Source organism: Chiloscyllium plagiosum, unplaced genomic scaffold (assembly GCF_037043375.1).
Source record: "Chiloscyllium plagiosum isolate Xiang-an unplaced genomic scaffold, Cpla_swu_hap1 HiC_scaffold_13, whole genome shotgun sequence".
Taxonomy (NCBI): domain Eukaryota; kingdom Metazoa; phylum Chordata; class Chondrichthyes; order Orectolobiformes; family Hemiscylliidae; genus Chiloscyllium; species Chiloscyllium plagiosum.
The window spans coordinates 49,059,608-49,079,353 of NW_028270151.1; the positions used below are offsets into that span (position 1 = coordinate 49,059,608).

The 19,746-nt window shown below is 39.6% G+C and overlaps 1 protein-coding gene across 2 annotated transcripts in view; it reads right to left on the bottom strand.

Annotated features, from left to right (window-relative positions):
* Positions 1-12,052, bottom strand: part of s100p (S100 calcium binding protein P) — a 63,082-nt gene extending 51,030 nt beyond the window's left edge. For both annotated transcript variants that reach the window (XM_043702931.2, XM_087993571.1), the window contains exon 1: positions 11,937-12,052. In XM_043702931.2, coding sequence (XP_043558866.2) covers positions 11,937-11,989 — 53 coding nt within the window. In that variant the 5' untranslated portion in view covers positions 11,990-12,052. The remainder of the gene's footprint in view (positions 1-11,936) is intronic.
* Positions 12,053-19,746: the final 7,694 nt, after the last annotated feature.

Genomic DNA, 19,746 nt, shown 5'->3' on the forward strand with positions numbered 1-19,746 from the left:
GATACTGAATATTGTGCAATCATCAGCAAATATCTGACTTCTGACTTAATGATGGAGGGAAGGTCATTGATGAAGCAATAGAAGATGGCTGGGCCTACCACACTAGGAGAAAGTGAGGATTGCAGATGCTGGAGATCAGAGCTGAAAATGTGTTGCTGGAAAAGCGCAGCAGGTCAGCAGCATCCAAGGAGCAGGAGAATCGACGTTTCGGGCATGACCCCTTCTTCAGGAATGAGGAAAGTGTGCCAAGCAGGCTAAGATAAAAGTTAGGGAGGAGGGACTTGGGGAAGGGGTGTTGGAAATGCGATAGGTAAATGCAGAGATGTCCTGGAGCTGAGCTGACTGACCTCCAACAACCACAACTATCTTCTCTTGCAACAGGCATCACTCCAACCAGTTGAGAGTTTTTTTCCTGATTACCATTGACTGTAGATTTGCTCAGGTCTCTTAATACTAAACTTGCCCTTGATATCAAGGACAATCACTCTAACCCCACCACTTGGATTCAGTTCTTTTTCTAAGGCTGTAATGAAGTTAGGAGCTGAATGCCCAAACTGAGCGTTGGTGAGCATGTTATGGCTAAGCAAGTGCTGCTTGATTGAACAGTTGTTTACCCATTCCATCACTTTAGTGATGATGAAAGTAAACTGACTGAGTGGCAGTTGGTCAATTTAGATTTGTCCTGTTCTTTGTGTACAGATCATACCTGAGCAATTTTCCACATTGTTGGGTAAATGCTACTGTTGTAGTTATGGCTGGAACAGCTTGGCTAAGGGTCCGGTAAACTCTACAGGTTTTCAGAACAGAGGACGCCCTCTGGTGTGAATACCTTTCTCTCCAACCAAATAAACTTAATTTTAAAAGGAGCCATGTTAATCACATGTGTTATTTAACATAGGAGTGAGTTGTTAAATGTCGGAAATAATAATAATGGTTCTTGTGGGAACAGGTGTGGTGGAGGCAGAAGAATTGGGAATAAGGGATAGCGTTTTTACAGGGTGGTAGTCCAGGTAGTTGTGGGAGTTGGTGGGTTTGTAGAAGGCGTCCCTGTTGAGTTGGTTATCATTGATGGAGATGGAGAGGTCCAGGAAGGGAAGGGAGGTCTCTGAGATAGTCCAGGTGAACATAAGGTCAGGGTTGAACATGTTATTGAAGTTGATGAACTGTTCAACCTCCATGTGGGAGCATGAGGTGGTGCGATGAATTGTTCAACCTCCTTGTGAGAGCACAAAGGTGGCACAGATAGTGGGACAGTTGGTTTCAGGATTCCTGGCTTGAATATTTCCTAATCAACCTGTTCAGAGATGTTATTACATACCTTCAGAGCATTTGGGCTTTTGAACTGAGATCTCTTGGCCCAGAGATAGGACACGAACACTGTATCACAAGAGCTCTCAGGATCCCCACTTAGGAAGATTAGTTGAAATTCTTTTCACCTATATCCATTTGACTGGCTTGCTGACTGGCTGGTTCTGGCGCTCCATGATAGAGTCCTTTTCCTCCAATACAGGGTGGTTCTTTAACTGTGACCTTCACAGCACAGTGGTACTTGAACAGAGGCTAGTTCACCCAAATACTTCAACTCATTAGCATGCTTTCTTCCACCAGCACATACAGATGAGAGTTGAACTGGCTTTCAACCCCTGTTCACATGTATTCTTGAAAGGGGAAGACATAAAATATCTTGTGACCAGACTGCTATCCTTTCTCTCATCATGTTCATATCTGAGTTAACTTCTAAGAGGTTATAGTTTCATTTGTAGTGCATTTCTCTTCTTTCAAGTCCATCTATTTGAAGGTTCATTGATATCTTGTCATATTTGACATTCCAAGATCTCGCTCTTTCAAGAAAGCCAATGAATTTGGATCAGTGGTCATATTTTGGCTACATGTTAATTTATTAAAGAAACAAATGTTTAATTAAAATTCAATACGTCTTTAAGTAGTTCAGAGTTCCTCCATCATCTTGACAGTTACTCCAGATGACAAATGAAATGTGAATCATTCATGGTTCATTACAAAGGGAAAAATATATTTAAAAAGCCCATATTCACAGACACATTCATTCTCCTAGCCTCAGTCAATACTATCTTTTTAGTTCTAAGTAGATCCCTTTAAGTTCTGGACATGACAGTTGCAATTACGTTTGATTTCCCAGCAATATTTGTGTTTTTTAAAAGTGGTACAGTTGAAGGAATAAATCCTAATAGAATAACCACATGTTCTGAATCTTAAAAATTTCAATAAAATTTAGCAGCTAGCATAGACTCAGTTATTCAAGTAATCTTCAGCTTTCCAACAGTTACCTGACATTTCTCAGCCATATTGTCTTCGCTTTTTCCTGTTATATGTCTGACAGCAGCACAATTATTGTTCTTAGGTTTGGGACAAGCATTTGGTAGAATCCATACATTCCCAAGAACCTCACAATTTCCAATTCTGTTGTGGGAATTGGGAACAATGGTATTATTACTACCTTTCAGGCCCTGAGTGTTACTTGTCCTTTAATTAAATGTCACCTGAGAGGTCACTTGAGCATTAAAGAGCTTGCTGTTTGCCAGATTGATGACTCAGTCAATTGACTGTATTTTCTGGAAGAGGGCTTGCAGTTGCCCCAATGCATTTCCCAGATATTGATGAGGAGGTCATCTAGATGCACCATGTAGTTAGATAACCCTGTTACTATCTAGTTCATCAGGCTTTGAAAGGTGACTGGGGCATTTCACAATCTAAATGGCATGATCAGACACTCGTATAATCTTTCCCGAGTTACAATGATAAATTCCCTTGCATGAACAGTCAAAGGAACTTGCCAATACCTCTTGAATAAATCCTTTTCTGTGATATTGGTTCCATTAAATTTTCACTGGGAAATGCAGAGCTGTGTGAAGCCATCCAGCTTGAGCGTAAGCACAACTGGGCAACTCCCTCTGCGGCTCAGAAGCATTATTAGTTGGTACATTAGCATGTAGTTAATTTCCTCCCAGAACTGGACCAGTTCTTTTAGGCCTAGCCCTGAAAACCCCAGGGATTTCGCTTTATGGGAGGGGCCTTCTCATATCCACATTATGTGGAGTGAGGGTTTTATAGCCTGACTTGTCTGAGCAAATGGCCTTAAATGTAACGAGCAACAACATTGAGTCAATTCACTGATCTGCACCTAGGTAAGCTAATACGGAATCTACATTTGCCACTATTTCTATATTAGTTAGCCACCCCTAAGGTGCAGGGGGAAAGAGTTCAACATGGGCCTCACCCACTTTCCTTCCAACTCATCCCTTCTGCTGCATTCATTCTATAGGTCAGTGGCAGTGTGATGGGACAGATCATTACCTACTCGTTCTCTTAGTTGTGGGTTTTTTTTTCCCTATGTTGACATGACACACCCTTTGATTTACTCCCCAATCTGGTGTCTCAAAAAGATAATTCTCTTCCCTGAGCATTATATTTATTTTATCCAAATCACTGACATCAGGCATTTAAAGCTTCCTCTATCATTGATAGAAGTACTTACTGACAGTCTCAGAGCTGAAATGTGTGGGCTTTGGAATGATGTCTGCCTGCTCCTTTATTACTGTCTGGGAGATTTCCAGGTGTTCACAGGTCAGTCACTCTTGGAGTGTAGACTAATGTGGAGACATTCTCTTTCTGTTCTAAAAACCTCGCCTTGATTAGTTTCAAAAGCCCAAGCATATGGTGCTTGTAACCTAATTCAAATGGAATAAGACCAATGGACTCATTGGATGAATTCCTGTTGGCGAACAGAGCAAACTCAAGTCCTCCATCCAGTGATTAAGGTACTCATGACAATATGTCCTGATTGTTGTTTTTAGGGTTTACTAGAAACATTCTAGCATTCCTCTGTGACCCTTGTTGTATCATGCCCAGGTTTTATCCATAAAATCCTGGGAAATTTTGGACGTGGGATTTGAACCCTAATCCAACTGGAGTTTGGTGGGTAAACCATACTGGGTGAAAGTGAGGACTGCAGATGCTGGAGAGTCAGAGTTGAAAAGTATGGCTCTGGAAAAGCACAGCAGGTCAGGCAGCATCCAAGGAGCAGGAGAGTTGATGTTTCGGGCATAAGCCCTTCATCAGGAATGTGGAGGGGAAGGAGGCGGAGAGATAAATTGGAGAGTGGCGTAGGGGTGGGGGAGTAGGTAGCTGGGAAAGTGGTAGGTGAATCCAGGTGGGGGGTAATATTGATACATCGGTGGGGAGGGTGGAGCAGATAGGTGGGAAGGAAGATGGACAAGTAGGACAGGTCAAGAGGGTGGATTGAGTTGGAGAGTTGGATCTGGGAGGAGGGGAGATTTGGAAACTAGTGAAGTCAATGTTGATGCTGTGTAATTGAATGGTCCCAAAACGTAAGATGAGGTGTTCTTCCTCCAGTTGTTGGGTGGCTTGGATTTGGTGGTGGAGGAGGCCCAGGACTTGCATGTCCTTGGGGAGTGGGAGGGGGAGTTTAAGTGGTCAGCCACAGGGCAGTGGGGTTGTTTGGTGTCTGTGTCCCAGAGATGTTCCCTGAAACTCTCTGGAAGTTGGCGTCCAATGTCCCTAGTATAGAGGAAACCACATCAAGAACAATGGACGCAGTAGATGAGGTGGGTGGATGTGCAGGAAAATCTCTGCCAGATGTGATAAGATCCTTTGAGCCTTGGGTGGAGGTGAAGTGGGAGGTGTGGGGGCAGGTTTTACATCTCCTGCGGTGGCAAGGGAAGGTGCCGGGTGTGGAGAGTGAGTTGATGAGAGATGTGGGCTTAACAAGAGAGTCATGGGGGAATGGTCTGTGTGGAATGCAGATAGGGGTGGGGAGGGAATTATATTGGGTCAGTTCTTCAGCACTGCTTTGGCAGATATGTTTCACACGCAGTTCCTGATAAATAGATACCACACCTATAATGATAAGGTATCCCACACAGGCCACTAACACCTTGCTGAACAGTTCCCCAAAACTAGACCAGGAATCATAGAGGTGCAGATCTTAATACAGGTTGAGGCTTTTCCAGATATGGCAGGTTCTGCAAGGTCTCGTGACATCAGATGTTCCTTCTCAGGGGATGGTCTCAAACAAGAGGTCAGAGTTATGGACTGAGAGGAGGTAGTTTCAAAACTGAGATGAGGAGAAACTACTTCTCTGAAAGGGCTGTAAATCTGTGGAACCCTCTGCCCCAGAGTGTAATGGAGGTAAAACCGACCAACAGATTCAAGAACGAAATAGACAGATATGTTTCTGATGAAAAGCACGATAAATGGCTGTGGGGAGCAGGCAGGAAAGTGAAGTTGAGTCCAGGAAATGATCAGCCATGATCATGTTAAATGGCAGAGCAGTGTTAAAGGGCTGAATTGCCTAGTGCCTCTCCTAATTTCTGTTTTCCCATGTTTCTATGTTCCATCCTTGTGAAGCTGTGGCCAGTAAGAATACTGGCTTGTGTTTCAAAGGCCAAGCCTATCCACATGCCCAGCCTTTGGAATCTTGTGAACTGACCACAATATTTCTCTACAAAATCCTGGTGACACCACTCACTATCCAAACCTCATTTGTAGGGCTGTGATGGGGTCTCCCTTTCCTCATAATCACCTCATTTTCAAAGTAGTAGCTTTCAGGAACTGCTTCTGCCTCAGTGTGAGCAGCCTGAGTTAGTATATCTAGTAAATAAAAGCAAAGTACTGTTCATGCTGGAGAACTGAAATGAAAGTGAAACTCAGCAGGTCTGACAGCAGCTGTGGATAAAGCAACAGCAATAATGTCTTGAGTCCAATATGGTGTTCTGAATAAAATTTTTAAAAATTCATTCACGAGATGTGGGCATCACTGGCTAGGACAGCATTTGTTGCCCATCCTTTATTGCCCAGAGTGCAGTTAAAAGTCAACTACATTGCTGTGGGTCTGGAGTCACACGTTGGCCAGACCTGGTAAGGAAGGCAATCTTTTTTCCCTGAGGGACACTATTGAACGAGATGGTTTTTCCTGACGATCAACAATGGATTCATGATCATCACTGATATCTTAATTCCATATTTTCTTACTGACTTCAACTTCCACCATCAGCTGTGGTGGATTTGAACTTGGGTCCCTAGATGATTACCCAGGTCTCTGGATTAACAATCCAGCAATAATACAACTAGACCATCGCCTCACCTCCCCTCCCCTCCCCTCCCACTTCAGTCTCCACTGGCTGAGCTTATCTGGCCATTGATCTTGTGATCATACAGTCAGCACTCTCTCCTACAGTATTTGGTTTCTCTGACCTCAACAGGCTTACTGGTGAGTATTGGTGATGTTATATTCTTTGATCCTGACATATCCCTGCTGGGTCAAAGATCTCACTCTCGATCTCTTGCTCGATGTCTATCACTCTCTCTATTTTTCTCTCTACTTCTTTGTCTCTTGTGCTCTTTCACTACCCCTCACACTATCTCTCTCTCTCTATCTCTTTCTATTTGCTCCAAACACACATAAAACATTGTTGGGGCCAATGGATTTTGATTCTAATCCAGTAAATAGTTATCTTTTATGCAGGGTGATTATTCCTCAACTTCATTACTCACCTGCATCTTCATTAAAATATTTGTATGTCCTCCTGAGCAATAAACCACAGATTTAGATGTTAATAAAAAAATAATTTGCCCATTTCTTTTCACTTGTGTTCTCTCATGTTATGAGCCATCCATGCTGTTAGGATTGACGACTTGCTTGCAGCCATCTGCCAAACTGACTCTGAAACCAGATATTAGATACATTTTGCAAGAGCATGCAGTATGGCTGTATGTTTGATTGTTTACCTTGCTTTGTGTGCAAATGTAGTTGCCTTCCATAATGACATGTGATGGAACTGCAGAGAATCAAGACCCCACCCCTATAACATGATTCTTACTGATGTAACGTATTAGGACAACATTAACTCAATTTTACTAGAGTCATAGAGATGTACAGCACTGAAACAGACCCTTCAGTCTAACTCGTCATTGCCGACCAGATATCCCAACCTAATCCAGTCCCATTTGCCAGCACTTGACCCATATCCCTCTAAACCCGTCCTATTCATATATTCATCCAGATACCTTTTAAATGTTGTAACCATACCACAGCATCCACCACTTCCTCTGGCAGCTCATTTCATACATGCACCACTCTCTGCGTGAAATAGTTGCCCCTTAGGTCCCTTTTAATTTTTCCCCTCTTACCCTAAACCTATGCCTTTTAGTTCTGTACTCCCCCACCCCAGGGAAAAGACTTTGTCTATTTACCCTATCCATGCTCCTCATAATTTTGTAAACCTCTATAAGGTCACCCCTCAGCCTCCAACATTCCAGGGAAAACAGCCCCAGCCTATTCAGCGTCTCCCTATAGCTCAAATCCTCCAACCCTGGCAACATGCTGGTAAATCTTTTCTGAACCCTTTCAAGTTTCACAACATCTTTCTGATAGGAGGGAGACCAGAATTGCACACAATATTCCAAAAGTGGTCTAACCAATGTCCTGTACAGCTGCAACATGACCTTCCAACTCCTATATGCAATGCTCTGCCCAATAAAGGAAAGCATGCCTTCTTCACTATTCTACCTACGACTCCACTTTCAAGGAACTAAGAACCTGCACTCCAAGGTCTTTTTGTTCAGCAACACTCTCTAGGACCTTACCATTAAGTATATAAGTCCTGCTAAGATTTGCTTTTCCAAAGTGCAGCACATCGCATTTATCTAAGTTATACTCCATCTGCCACACCTCAGCCCATTGGCTGATCTGATCAAGATCTCGTTGTACTCTGATGTAAACATCTTAGCTGTCCACTACACCTCCAATTTTGGTGTCATCTGCAAACTTACTAACTATACCTGCTATGTTCACATCCAAATCATTTAAATAAATGATGAACAGCAGGGGAACCAGCACTGATTCTTGTGGCACTCCACTGGTCACAGGCCCCCAGTCGGAAAAGCAACCCTCCACCACCACCCTCTGTCTTCTACCTTTAAGCCAGTTCTATATCCAAATGGCTCGGTCTCCCTGTGTTCTATAACATCTAACCTTGCTAACCAGTCTACCATGTTCCGTGTTGTACATTTCCTTTTCCATGTAATTGGCTTGCTCGCAAATAAATTCGGTTTAATTTGCTGATCTCTGAGAGGCCTTATTGTCTCCCTAGCAACCCTTTTGTTCTTAATATACTTATAAAATCCCTTTGGATTCTCCTTAACCCTATTTGCCCTCCTTGTTTCCCTCTAAATATACTCCTACTGCCTTTATGTTCTTCTAATGATTCTCTTGGTCTCTCCTGTCTTTACCTGACAGATGCTACCTTCATTTTTTTAACCAAAACCTTAATTTCTCTAGTCATTCAGTATTCCTTACCAGCCTTGACTTTAACACTAGCAAGAACTTACTGTCGCTGACTCTCATTATCTCATTTTTGAAGACTTCCCATTTTCTAGCTGACCAATTACCTGCAAACATCCACTCCCAATCAGCTTTTGAACTAAAAGCATTGCTTTGCATAAACAGACCCATGTCTCATATGAGCTGAAATTTATAATTTTGTAAATGTTATGAAAAGGCTTATATATCACAAGTCTAAGAATTGCCCCACATACCAGAGTATGTTGGATTGCTCTTAACAGGATACTTAGTATACACTCTTCTGTCTTCAAATTGTAGTTAAGTATGAGCTTGTCAAACATACTTATCCAAGCTAAAATTAAACCGAATTTATTTGCGAGCAAGCCAATCACATGGAAAAGGAAATGTACAACACGGAACATAATTTCAGTACTCAAATTAAAAAAAACTTAAACTGTTCCAAAATAATAAATAATTCATGTTTTTTTCCCCATAATCTTACGAATCTCTAATGAATTATTAAATGGTAAAAACCTTTTCGGAGGTTCTTGTCCTGACATTTGGTTACAACGTAATCTACTCTTAATAGCTAATGTGAGCAGCAAATTGATGCCCATGTGTACTGGCCAAATAAACTAACATGATTCTTTTCTGATCGAACCACAACAGCAAAACAAGTCTCGTGTCTCCCACAAACTTAATGGCCTTCTCTAGAAAGCCTGATGTGCCATTTTGCTAAAAACTGAGGCAATATCATTTTGTCTCAGCTAATTGCAGACAATTTTAAATGACATTATTGCCTGTACTCAATTTTATATGAAATATTTATTAGAAACGTATTTTCAGTTTATGGTATCCTCAAGGTCTATTTTCATGAAGGCATTTTGCAATGATATTTTCAACTGCAAAATCCTCTTATTCTTTAGCAGTTAAATGCTTAAAATAGATCAGGAAATCCCTTAGAACTGCTTCTGTTCCACCTGATTTTCTGCAGATGAATAGACTGAATTCAATCATATAAACTTTACAATGGTTCCCCTGTCCTTTCCCCAGATTCTAAAAATTCCTAATTTTCAAGTCCTTATATTTCCATGCTCTAATAACTTTTTCCATTAAAGCATTTCCTCTAATGAAAATCCTAAGCCTATGCCCCCTCACATACCTGTTCTTATTCAAATGCTGCAATGGACTCAATGCACATTTAAAATCATTGCAGCAGGGAGGCTGCAATGGTGCCGCTCATGCACTGCACCTGGGATGATAAATATTCTATTTGTCTTGTACACTTAACCATGTGCTGAGGTTGAGCTGGTAACATTCTGATGCTTAGGAGAGTGTTATACTAAAGAAGTGAGCTGATACCATCCAAATCCCACATGTCTAAGTTGTGACCAAAAGAATAAACGCACTCAACGTAAGAATATAATTTGAAGTAGCTAGTAAAGGTGAAAATCCCCAAAGTCATTTGAGAAATAGTTGGATGGTAAATTGAATTGAATTGGCTTTATTGTCACATGTACTCAAATGAGAACAGTGAAACATTTATAAGTCACCACCTGTAGTGCCATCTTAGGTACAAAGATACTCAGCTACGGCTTCTTCAGTTGCAAGATCTTAGAAGATAGAGAGATAAAATGTCAGCATTGCAGAAATAAAAGTCCAGAGCAGCTGTTTTCAAATGCAGATCATGCTGGCACCTAGACTCCAGTCCGCACTGGGCCTTGGCTCCAGACCGCACAGGGCCTCACCTTGAGGTTCACAATGCCGGGAGATTGTTCCGGTATCACCTCAAGACCGGGAGATCATGCTAAAGCCATGACAGGCTTAGAGACTGCCACACCGGGCCGAGAGGATGCCATTCCATGCTGGAGGCCGCCACACACCACACCATCCCAGTGTAGCGGACCCTGTGTTTTTCTTCTGGATGAATGATTTTCATTACCAGAAGCTTCCTTGTCTGAACTTGTTGCGCAAGAAGAGGTAAAAGTACTGGATTAGCTGTTTGAGTATTTGTAATGTCTTCATATTTAGAATGATTGTGAAGGTAAAATCAGATAAATCTGATAAAATTAGAAAACTACCTTATATCTAAAAACAAAAATCTAAAAATAATTAGACAATATGAAGTTCAAAAGAGAAAATTTTGCTTGATTAGCCTTAATGAAGAGTTGAGAGAGGAGGCAATGGTAATTTATCTGTACTGAACTGTTGTTAGTCTACACTTAAAGTACTGCCCATCATGTTTCTGCCCATCATATTTCAGAAAGGGACTAGAGAAGATTACAAGGCTAACACCACAGGCTAGTTCTCTACCAGTAAAAACCCATAATACTTGGAATGAACATACCGGTCCTGCTGGAGCTCAATTTTAAAATGCACAATATTTGTTGAACCAGTACATGTCATTCACAAGTGAAATAACTCCACATTAGCCAGTATCCGATCACCAAGTCACCCTTTATTTACACTGATCGAGCTCCCTCAGAGCCAGCTCTCAGAGTGAATAGTACCTCTGACACTCCTATTTATATCTGTCAGCCATATAGCTCTCTGACTGGACCAGATTAACAGCTCATATTAGGTAACATATTCTATGAGGTTCACCTGGCTGACCAAGTTACAATCAATACAAGTTTCATTGGTTTTTCCATCAGGATTCTCTTGACGAAACATGGAGGAATCTCTAAAGAGGTATTTAACATCATGAAACTTTTGATCAAATGTTTACTGAAATAATGTTCTCCCTTGTGGGTAAGAGCATTTTGAGAGGCTGTTAAAATAAATTGTAAGAACTCCACTAGAGAATTTAGAAGAAACGTCTTAACACAAAGCAAGGTGAAAATAAGGAAGCACAAGGAATGGCTTAATCAAATAGGATAGACAGGTAGAGATAGAGATAGAGAGAAAGAACCAGAACTGGTTGGACCGAATAGCTGGATACTATACTGTAAATCGTATTAAATGTGTTTTATGGCATTGAATGCAGGAAGAAAAATATTTTCTTTTAATCTGTGCTAGTTACACAGGTATGTCTTGCAGTCAAAACAATCCCTGAAATAAGATGTTCACCTACAATTCAGCTTTATATTGAATTCAAGAGTATATTGTAAAAGTTGAAATACAAATAATCTACTTGGCAGGTATTGGTAAACCTAATTTTACAAATTCTAGAGCACAACTTTCCAAGAAATGCAAATAATAAATTAAGCTATTACCAAGCAATAGACAGCTTTTTCTTAACATTTGGTGGTAACCATCAATCAAAGTGAATTAGATATTTTTATTTTGTAATATGATTTTTCTCAATGGTGCATGCTTTCATCTCTCGAGGCTTTTCACTTCTGTTTCCCCACATCCTCCACAGGATAATCAACTAAAAACACAAGTTTATTTGACTTCCTGTCAGTTCAGACAGTTGGAACCTGGCTCTAAATCTATCAAAACTCAGAAGTTTATTACAGTTATCCACAAACAGATCAGCAACCCACAAACGTATCTCGCGACAAGTTTTTTAAAATCCACAAACAGATCAGAAAGCCACAAACATACCTCAGGAGAAGGTTATTTTTGGAAAAAAAATAAGGTTTAAACTTACCCTAGTTTCTTTTGAGGGTCCTTGAGAAAGAAGTTTGTTTTATCTCTCAGCATGTTGTAGCTTGTCTCTGGTTTCAACTTTGCTGCTCTCAAAATCTGCAAAGGAAGGAAGGGTGGGCATTTGGGCATCATTACAATCAGAAACAAAAGCAGGAAGTTTTCTCAGTGCAGATGTTAACGAACTGTTCTATGTAGTTATAACCAAAGTACTTTCAACACTCATTATATTATGGCTAAGTTGAGTGACCATGCTTTTTGTCCCACCCCACAAGAAAATATTTACATTAATATCATACAGACTCACAAAGGAAATCAAAAGTTTATCAAATAATAGTTGAGTTTCCAGATGTCATTTTAATTAACTTTTATCCGGGCATTCCACTTTTTTGAATGAAATATTATTTTAGATAATTTTACTTTACAATCCTACTTTAATGTATAATTTCAGGACATTGTGTATGATTGATAGCCTGTAAGGCTCAGTATAAATATTTTAACAAATAAGTTATTGGGATATAGGCAACATTACGGGTTGGTGAAAAAGACCCTCAGCAGGCTGAGATGGCCCTTTTCTTATTCTTTACAGTGATTTCATACCAATTTCATACCTCATTAGTGCAAACTGGAATCATGTATAGCAGGGAAGGCCAGCAGGCTCCCTACACTAAAGCTCATTAATTAACAGTTGGAATTTTATAACAGTTTGGCAATTATATACAGTTATTCTATCGAAACCAACCTTTTTATGTTTAGATGTTTAAACTGAATTTGATTTGTCAAACTCCCATTTTGGAATTTGGAGTATTATGCACTGAAATATTAGTTCGGGACTCTGGATTACTAATCTATTAACATGACCTCTCCTGTACAAATACTCAAATCCTTGCTCACTATCTGAGACTGCAAGAAGTTTGCTTAAAACTTTTCACATGAGATAATAATTTTGTAAATGACAATAACTGTAGATGTCAGATATTAGTCTTGTGAATTCAGTAATAACTATGTTAGAACAAAATAATCAATGTAATCAATGTTTACTGTGAATTTTGTCAGGCTATAATATCATAATAAACATTTATTCAAAACTATTGTTTCTGGATAACTCCAGTAGATGTCTCTGTTTCCATAAAATGCAAGTATTACTGCATAAGTATTCAGGGAAGGAACTGTGTTATGCTATAAATGAATAAAATTATGTCTCTGAAGGTGATAAAATTGTGCCAATTAGAAATCCTCAGGTTATTATGTTGGTATGTTTTCAGGAATTTGTGACAGTTTTTATGCTTTCACTTTTCTGAAAGCCAATATCTTGATGCTTATAAACATAACAATTTGTAAGAACTATGTGCTAACATTAAAAATGCTTAAAAAAAGTGTTCCTTTAAAAATCAGAAGGAAGGAATTCTCACTATGTGTATTGCCATTTTTAAAATTGTCCTTTGGACGTAGTATCGGCAGATTTCCAGAAGTTAAGCAGGTAATAGAAGAGTGTGTATGGTGCCTGCCTGGAAAACACAGCTAGAGGACCTGAAACATTTTGCTTTGATGTCATTATCGCCATATGAACGGTGAACTGCCAGTACAAAATATGCTGTCAACATGCAATTTGTCATTCTGGTATGGGAAATAGGGAAGGATGACTGCATAGGATAGGGTCTGCAGCAGCACTTTTAATATGTGGTCAAAGTTTTTACATTTTCACAAGCATCAAGACAGTGTATTGTGAAATGGCAATATATTCATCTTCTTAGGACATTTTACAATTTGTGTTGTAGTTAATGAATTTGAATATTTAGAACTTTCAAATGGATAAGGATCATATTGTGAAAAATTGTTTTGTTAACGTATAATATTTCAAAAGCAAAATATTTAGAATGTTGTTATGATTCTAATTATGAAAATAATGGACAAATCAGGACCTGCATTATGATCTGATTTGATAGACTCTAATTATTTAAACTAAGCGAAAGTGAAGATGGCAGATGCTGGAGATCAGAGTCGAGAGTGTGGTGCTGGTAAAGCACAATAGGTCATGCAGCATCCAAGAAGTAGGAGAATTGACGTTTTGGGCAAAAGACTTCTTCCTGATGAAGCGCTTTTGCCCAAAACATCAATTCTCCTGCTCTTCGAGTGTTACCTGACGGGTTGTGCTTTTCCATCACCACACTCTCAACAAAATAATTGAAAGAATAGTATGCATGGAAGGATCAAATGGAAGAAAATAAGCAGCAGGACTCCAGGGTTGGATTGAAATGGCAAAACTTCTTTATTATAAAAACTTGAACAAAACAAAAATAAACAATAATGACGAGATAAATATACTGAACAGGTAACAAATAACATTGTTAACTATGGGAAACACGTCACACATGTCATTTAATTTACTGTCACAATTTTCACGAATTCAACTGTAACTGTGAGTGAGGACTTACTGTGTAATGCAAGTGATGACTTACTGTTTTATATCTAGGAATGCAGGAATTTAATCTTCCTTCTCTCTCAGGTGCCAGTTGCTCAGTGCCAAAGTAGAACCATTCATTGTCAGATTTTAATAGCAAATCAATATAATAAAAAAGACATAGAGAAAATGTGTGGCTTTGAGCAGTATTACTTGCAAAGGAATAGATTCCTCTTGGCTCACAAATTTGTGAAATAAAATGCATATACATTTTCACCCTCCATAAGGCTTCCTGTTTGTTGATTCAATCCTCAGCCTTTTTTAAAGAGAAGGCTTCCACCTTGCAGTTTTTTTTCCTTGTGACAATAATAACTTGAAGCTGTGGTTTGAATTTTGCTCTGACAATTTCTTCCTTCTTCATGTTATAGCCCACATTATTTTATATAAAATTTTCTAAGGAAGACTTAACTTCTTTAAGTATTGATCATGAGTTGTAACAAAATCCCTATCCTCCAAGTGAGAGAAACACTATTCATTTCGTGCCAAACTGGTGCAAGATTGTGCTTTTCTCATGTGATTAGAAAGCACTAGGAAATCATTCTTGGCATTAATCATGTTGATAGCCATCCAGGCTAAAGCTAACCATTCCATGTTTTTTGTTTTAGCAAAGCACCTCAGGCTAATGAAAATTTAATTTGACAGTCTTTTGTCATTTAACTTTTAAGAACATACAATTAGTAGCAGAAATAGGCTCCTTGAGCTGGATCCATCATTCACTATGATCATGCTTGATCTATTTACTTCACTTTCCCACCTATCGCTGATAATCTTTCACTCCCTTTCTCAATGATCTATCTACCTTTGTCATAAAAATATTCAAAAACTATATTCTCAATGCCTTTTGAGGAAGAGAGTTCCAGAGACACACAAGACCCCATAAGGAAACACTTTCTCTTAACTTTGTCTTTAAAAATGATACCCAGTTCCAGATTCTTTCACTAAAGGAAATATGCTTTCACATTTATCCTGCCAGGACTGCTCAAGATCTTGCATGTTTCAATCAAATTGCCTCTTACTCTGTGACGAGTAGAAGCCTAGATTGTCCAACCTTTCCTGATAAGAATAACCTGCCAATTCCATGTTTTAATCTAGTAAATCTTCTCTGAACTGTTTCTAACATATTTAAACCCTTCTTTAAGTAAGGAGACCAGCAACATACAGAGAACTTCAGGTATGGCCTCACATGTGTCCTGTATAACTTTTACACTCAATTCCTCTCACATTGCATGATAATATTCTATTAGCTTTCACAATTGCTTGCTGTAATTGTATATTAATCTTTTGCAATCCATGCACTCAGACATCCAGATCCCTCTGTATCTCAGAACTCTGCAATCTCTTTCCATTTATATGATATGTTTTTAAAACATTCTTCCTGTCAAATAGCATATTTCATATTTCCTTACACTATGCTCCATTTGACAGATCTTTGCCCACTTTCTTAACTCAGTTATATTTCTTTGTAGCCACCTATTGTTATCTTTACAACTTGCCTTCCCAACTATCTTCCTGTCTCTCTTCTAAACCTTACTTAAACTTTACTTTTGGATATTATTTTCATTTTGATCTCTAACTATATTTTCTAATTGGTAATATACACTGCATGTCACAACAAGCAGATTCCCTGCACATTGCATTTTCCTTTACAGAAGACATTCACTCACTTTCAAACAATATATGAGAGATGACTAAGACTGGAGGATCAAGTAACATTATGAATCTGTTTCACTTGGAGCTGCAAGCAATGAAAATCAATGGCGCTTGAGTAGTAATAGTTGAAAGATTTGAGACTGAGGACTTATTTGAACAAGTTCTATGAACATTATTGGCATCATTTCATGAAGCACAGTAAAAACCTATTGTTAGACAGCTTCACTTTGTAAGTTTACCATCTGTCACCATCTAGCCTTTCAGAACTACTACCTTGTTCCTTTTCTCTAAAAAATAAAATATAGACAGAAAATGCTCAGCAAGACTGGCAGTATTTTTGAACAGAAACAAGATCTGTCCTTAATCAGAAGCTGGTTTTCAGAGTTTTCTGCTATTGAACATTAATCATTTATGTCATAAAATAATTCACTATAATGTGCAGCTTGGAATTAAAATCATCAGTTTTATAGCATTTGCACTTTGGTCTAGTTTATTTGAATTCACAATGGGAATCAGAGGAAAAGCACTGCACTGATTGGAGACATATCTTGCACAAAGGAAGCAGACTATGGTTGGAGGTGAATCATCTTAATTCCAATACATTGCTGTGGCAATTCTTCGGGGCAATGCCTTGGTCCTAACCATCATCAACTGCTTCACCAATGATCTGCCCTCCATCACAAAGCCGTGGGCGGCACGGTGGTTAGCACTGTTGCCTCACAGCGCCAGAGACCCGGGTTCAATTCCCGCCTCAGGCGACTGACTGTGTGGAGTTTGCACATTCTCCCCGTGTCTGCGTGGGTTTCCCCCGGGTGCTCCGGTTTCCTCCCACAGTCCAAAGACGTGCAGGTCAGGTGAATTGGCCATGCTAAATTGCCCGTAGTGTTAGGTATAGGGGTAAATGTAGGGGTATGGGTGGGTTGCGCTTCGGCGGGTCGGTGTGGACTTGTTGGGCCGAAGGGCCTGTTTCCATACTGTAATGTAATGTAAATAATGTAACATGTAAAAAGTCAGAAATGGGGATGTTCACTGACAATTGCATAAAGTTTGGTACCATTTACGATTCCTCATCTACTGTGTCAATGTTCAGCAAGGCTGGATAACGTTGAGGCTTGGGATGTTAAGTGTCAAGTAACATTCATGCCATACATGAAGTAGACAATGATCATCTCCAACAAGAGAAAATATAAGCACTTCCCCTTTGCATTAGATGGCATTGCCAGTACGGAATCTCCCACTAACTAATTCTGGGAGAGGAGGTTAATACTCATTCTTTTAGGGAATGATTCTGAAGGAGTTAATGTTCATATTACGTTGAACTCTACCTAATTTGATGATATCTCATGGTCTTTGGGTGGAGACAATTGAATTCTTGAGTTCTGCCTAGTTACTAGAAGGGAACAGATGTATTTTGTACTTAAAACTATGCCTGATGACTGGTATTGTAAACTTATACCAATTGCTGTCATGCAATGAACTAGTTTTTTGTGTTAAATAAGTGCCTCCTCTATTTTGCCTCGTCTGTGCTCTGTCCTTTACCACTGATAATTAGGTAATCAATACAGTGAAAGAAAGATAGGTGGCAACAAACTAACCAAATTGGGATACCGCATACTGCTACTGTTGCATTTGAACATATGATACCATTGACCAGAAACTGAACTGAACCAGCCATATCAATACATGGTTACAAGGACACATCAGATGTGGGAGCTTTGTGACAAGTAACGCATCTCTGACTCCCCAAATCCTATCCACCATTTTGTCCAAGGCACAAGTCAGGAGGTGATGGAATACTTCTCACTTGCTTGATTGAGTGCAGCTCCAACAGCATTCAAGAAGCTTGACACCATCCAGGACAAAGCAGCTGCTTGATTGACATCACCTTAAACATTCACTGTCATCTTCTCAAAGGCAATTAGGGCCGAACATAAAAATGTCAGTGGAGAAAGTAATGTTCATATCTTGTGAAGGAATTTATAAAACGTTTCAGCTTGTTAGTTATCAACATAGGTGTTAGCTGAATAGTTTCAAATGATTGAACGACACTAGATGAAGTTTCATGATTAGGAGGAAATGAGGAGGGGAATACTGACTGTAATTTTTTTATTATTCACTTGTGGGATTTGGGTGTCTCTGGCTGGCCAGAGAAAGTAGTGATGAGCTGCCTTCTTGAATCACTGCAATCCACTTGCTGTGGGTTGACCCACAATGCTGGTAGGGAAGGAATTCCAGGATTTTGACCCAACGGCTGTGAAGAAATGGGGTATATTTCTCAGTCAGCGTGGTGAGTGGCTTGGAGGGGAACTTGCAGGTGGTGGTGTTCCCAATTACCTGCTGCCCTTGTCCTTCTAGATGGAAGTGGTCATGGGTTTGGTAGGTGTCATGCAGCCATTTAAAGTTTAATTGACAGTTAAAAAGCTGGAAGCAGAACCTTCTGGATCACAGATTCCCAACTGAGAGAGATGCTGACCAATTAGAAACAAGCAGATTTCCAGCACTTCAGGTGCAGGGCATTGGATCATTTAAGAATGGTTGGACGTCTCATCAGATACGGACCTGGCCCAACCTGATTTGGGCTCAGTGGTGTTCTCTTTGACCAGCTGTGCTTTTCCAGCACCACACATTTTGACTTTTACTGAATGTTGCCTAGCAACAGCAACTGGTCTGCAGTTATTGTATTTTCCAGTTAACTGTATTGAGTCAGTTGAAGAAAATCTCCAAGCTGGAAAGAGCATTCTCTGACACTTATGAAAAATAGCAGAAAATGCTATAGCACAATCAACTTCCACTTTGCTGAAATATTGTGAGAATCTGGTAAAGTCAAATCTCAAGATTCCTAACTAACTGTTAACTGAACTGAATTCTGATATGAAAATCTCATTGATTCGACAACTGACAGCATTGAAATCTTGATGACAGGAAGTTGAATGGTCAACAAGAAGTTGTTCTTTTATAATCTTCTGAGCTTGGAGCCTTGGATCCAGTGGAATATTTTCCCATTTCTCTTTTTGTATAAAAGTCCGATATCATCACAGTTGTGTTGTCTTGTCCTGTAAACAATTGTGTTTGTTCAGGACTAACAGGATATAGTTTAATTCTGAATAGTAGCTAGTTGCTAACCAGTTTTGGCACTCAGGAAAATATTAAATTTGTTTCAATAAGTGAGCATTTTGGTGATAACATTTTCCACTTACTCTTTTGGTGCAACTTCTGTGTTAGTGGGGCTTGATGAGTAGTGCACTCTTCCCATCAGAGTCCTAGCACAAGTTACATGCCTGCTTTTGGCTTTTGGTTGTCAAAAGTATTTGGTTTCCTCATTAACTTCAAATTAGAACATAGAATATAGAACAGTGAAGAAGGGCTTATGCCCGAAACGTCGATGTTCCTGCTCCTTGGATGTTGCCTGACCTGTTGCGCTTTTCTAACAACACATTTTTCAGCTATAGAACAGTACAGCACAGTATAGGCCCTTCTGCCCACGATGTTGTGCCAAGCATTTATCTTCATCTCAGATCAATGTAACCTACACATCCCTCAATTTATTGCCATCCATGTGCTTGTCCAGTAGCCGCTTAACTGTCCCTAACGTATCTGACTCTACTACCACCGCTGGCAGTGCATTCCACGCACCTACCACTCTCTGCGTAAAGAACCTACATCTGATATCTCCCCTATATCTTCCTCCAATCATCTTAAAATT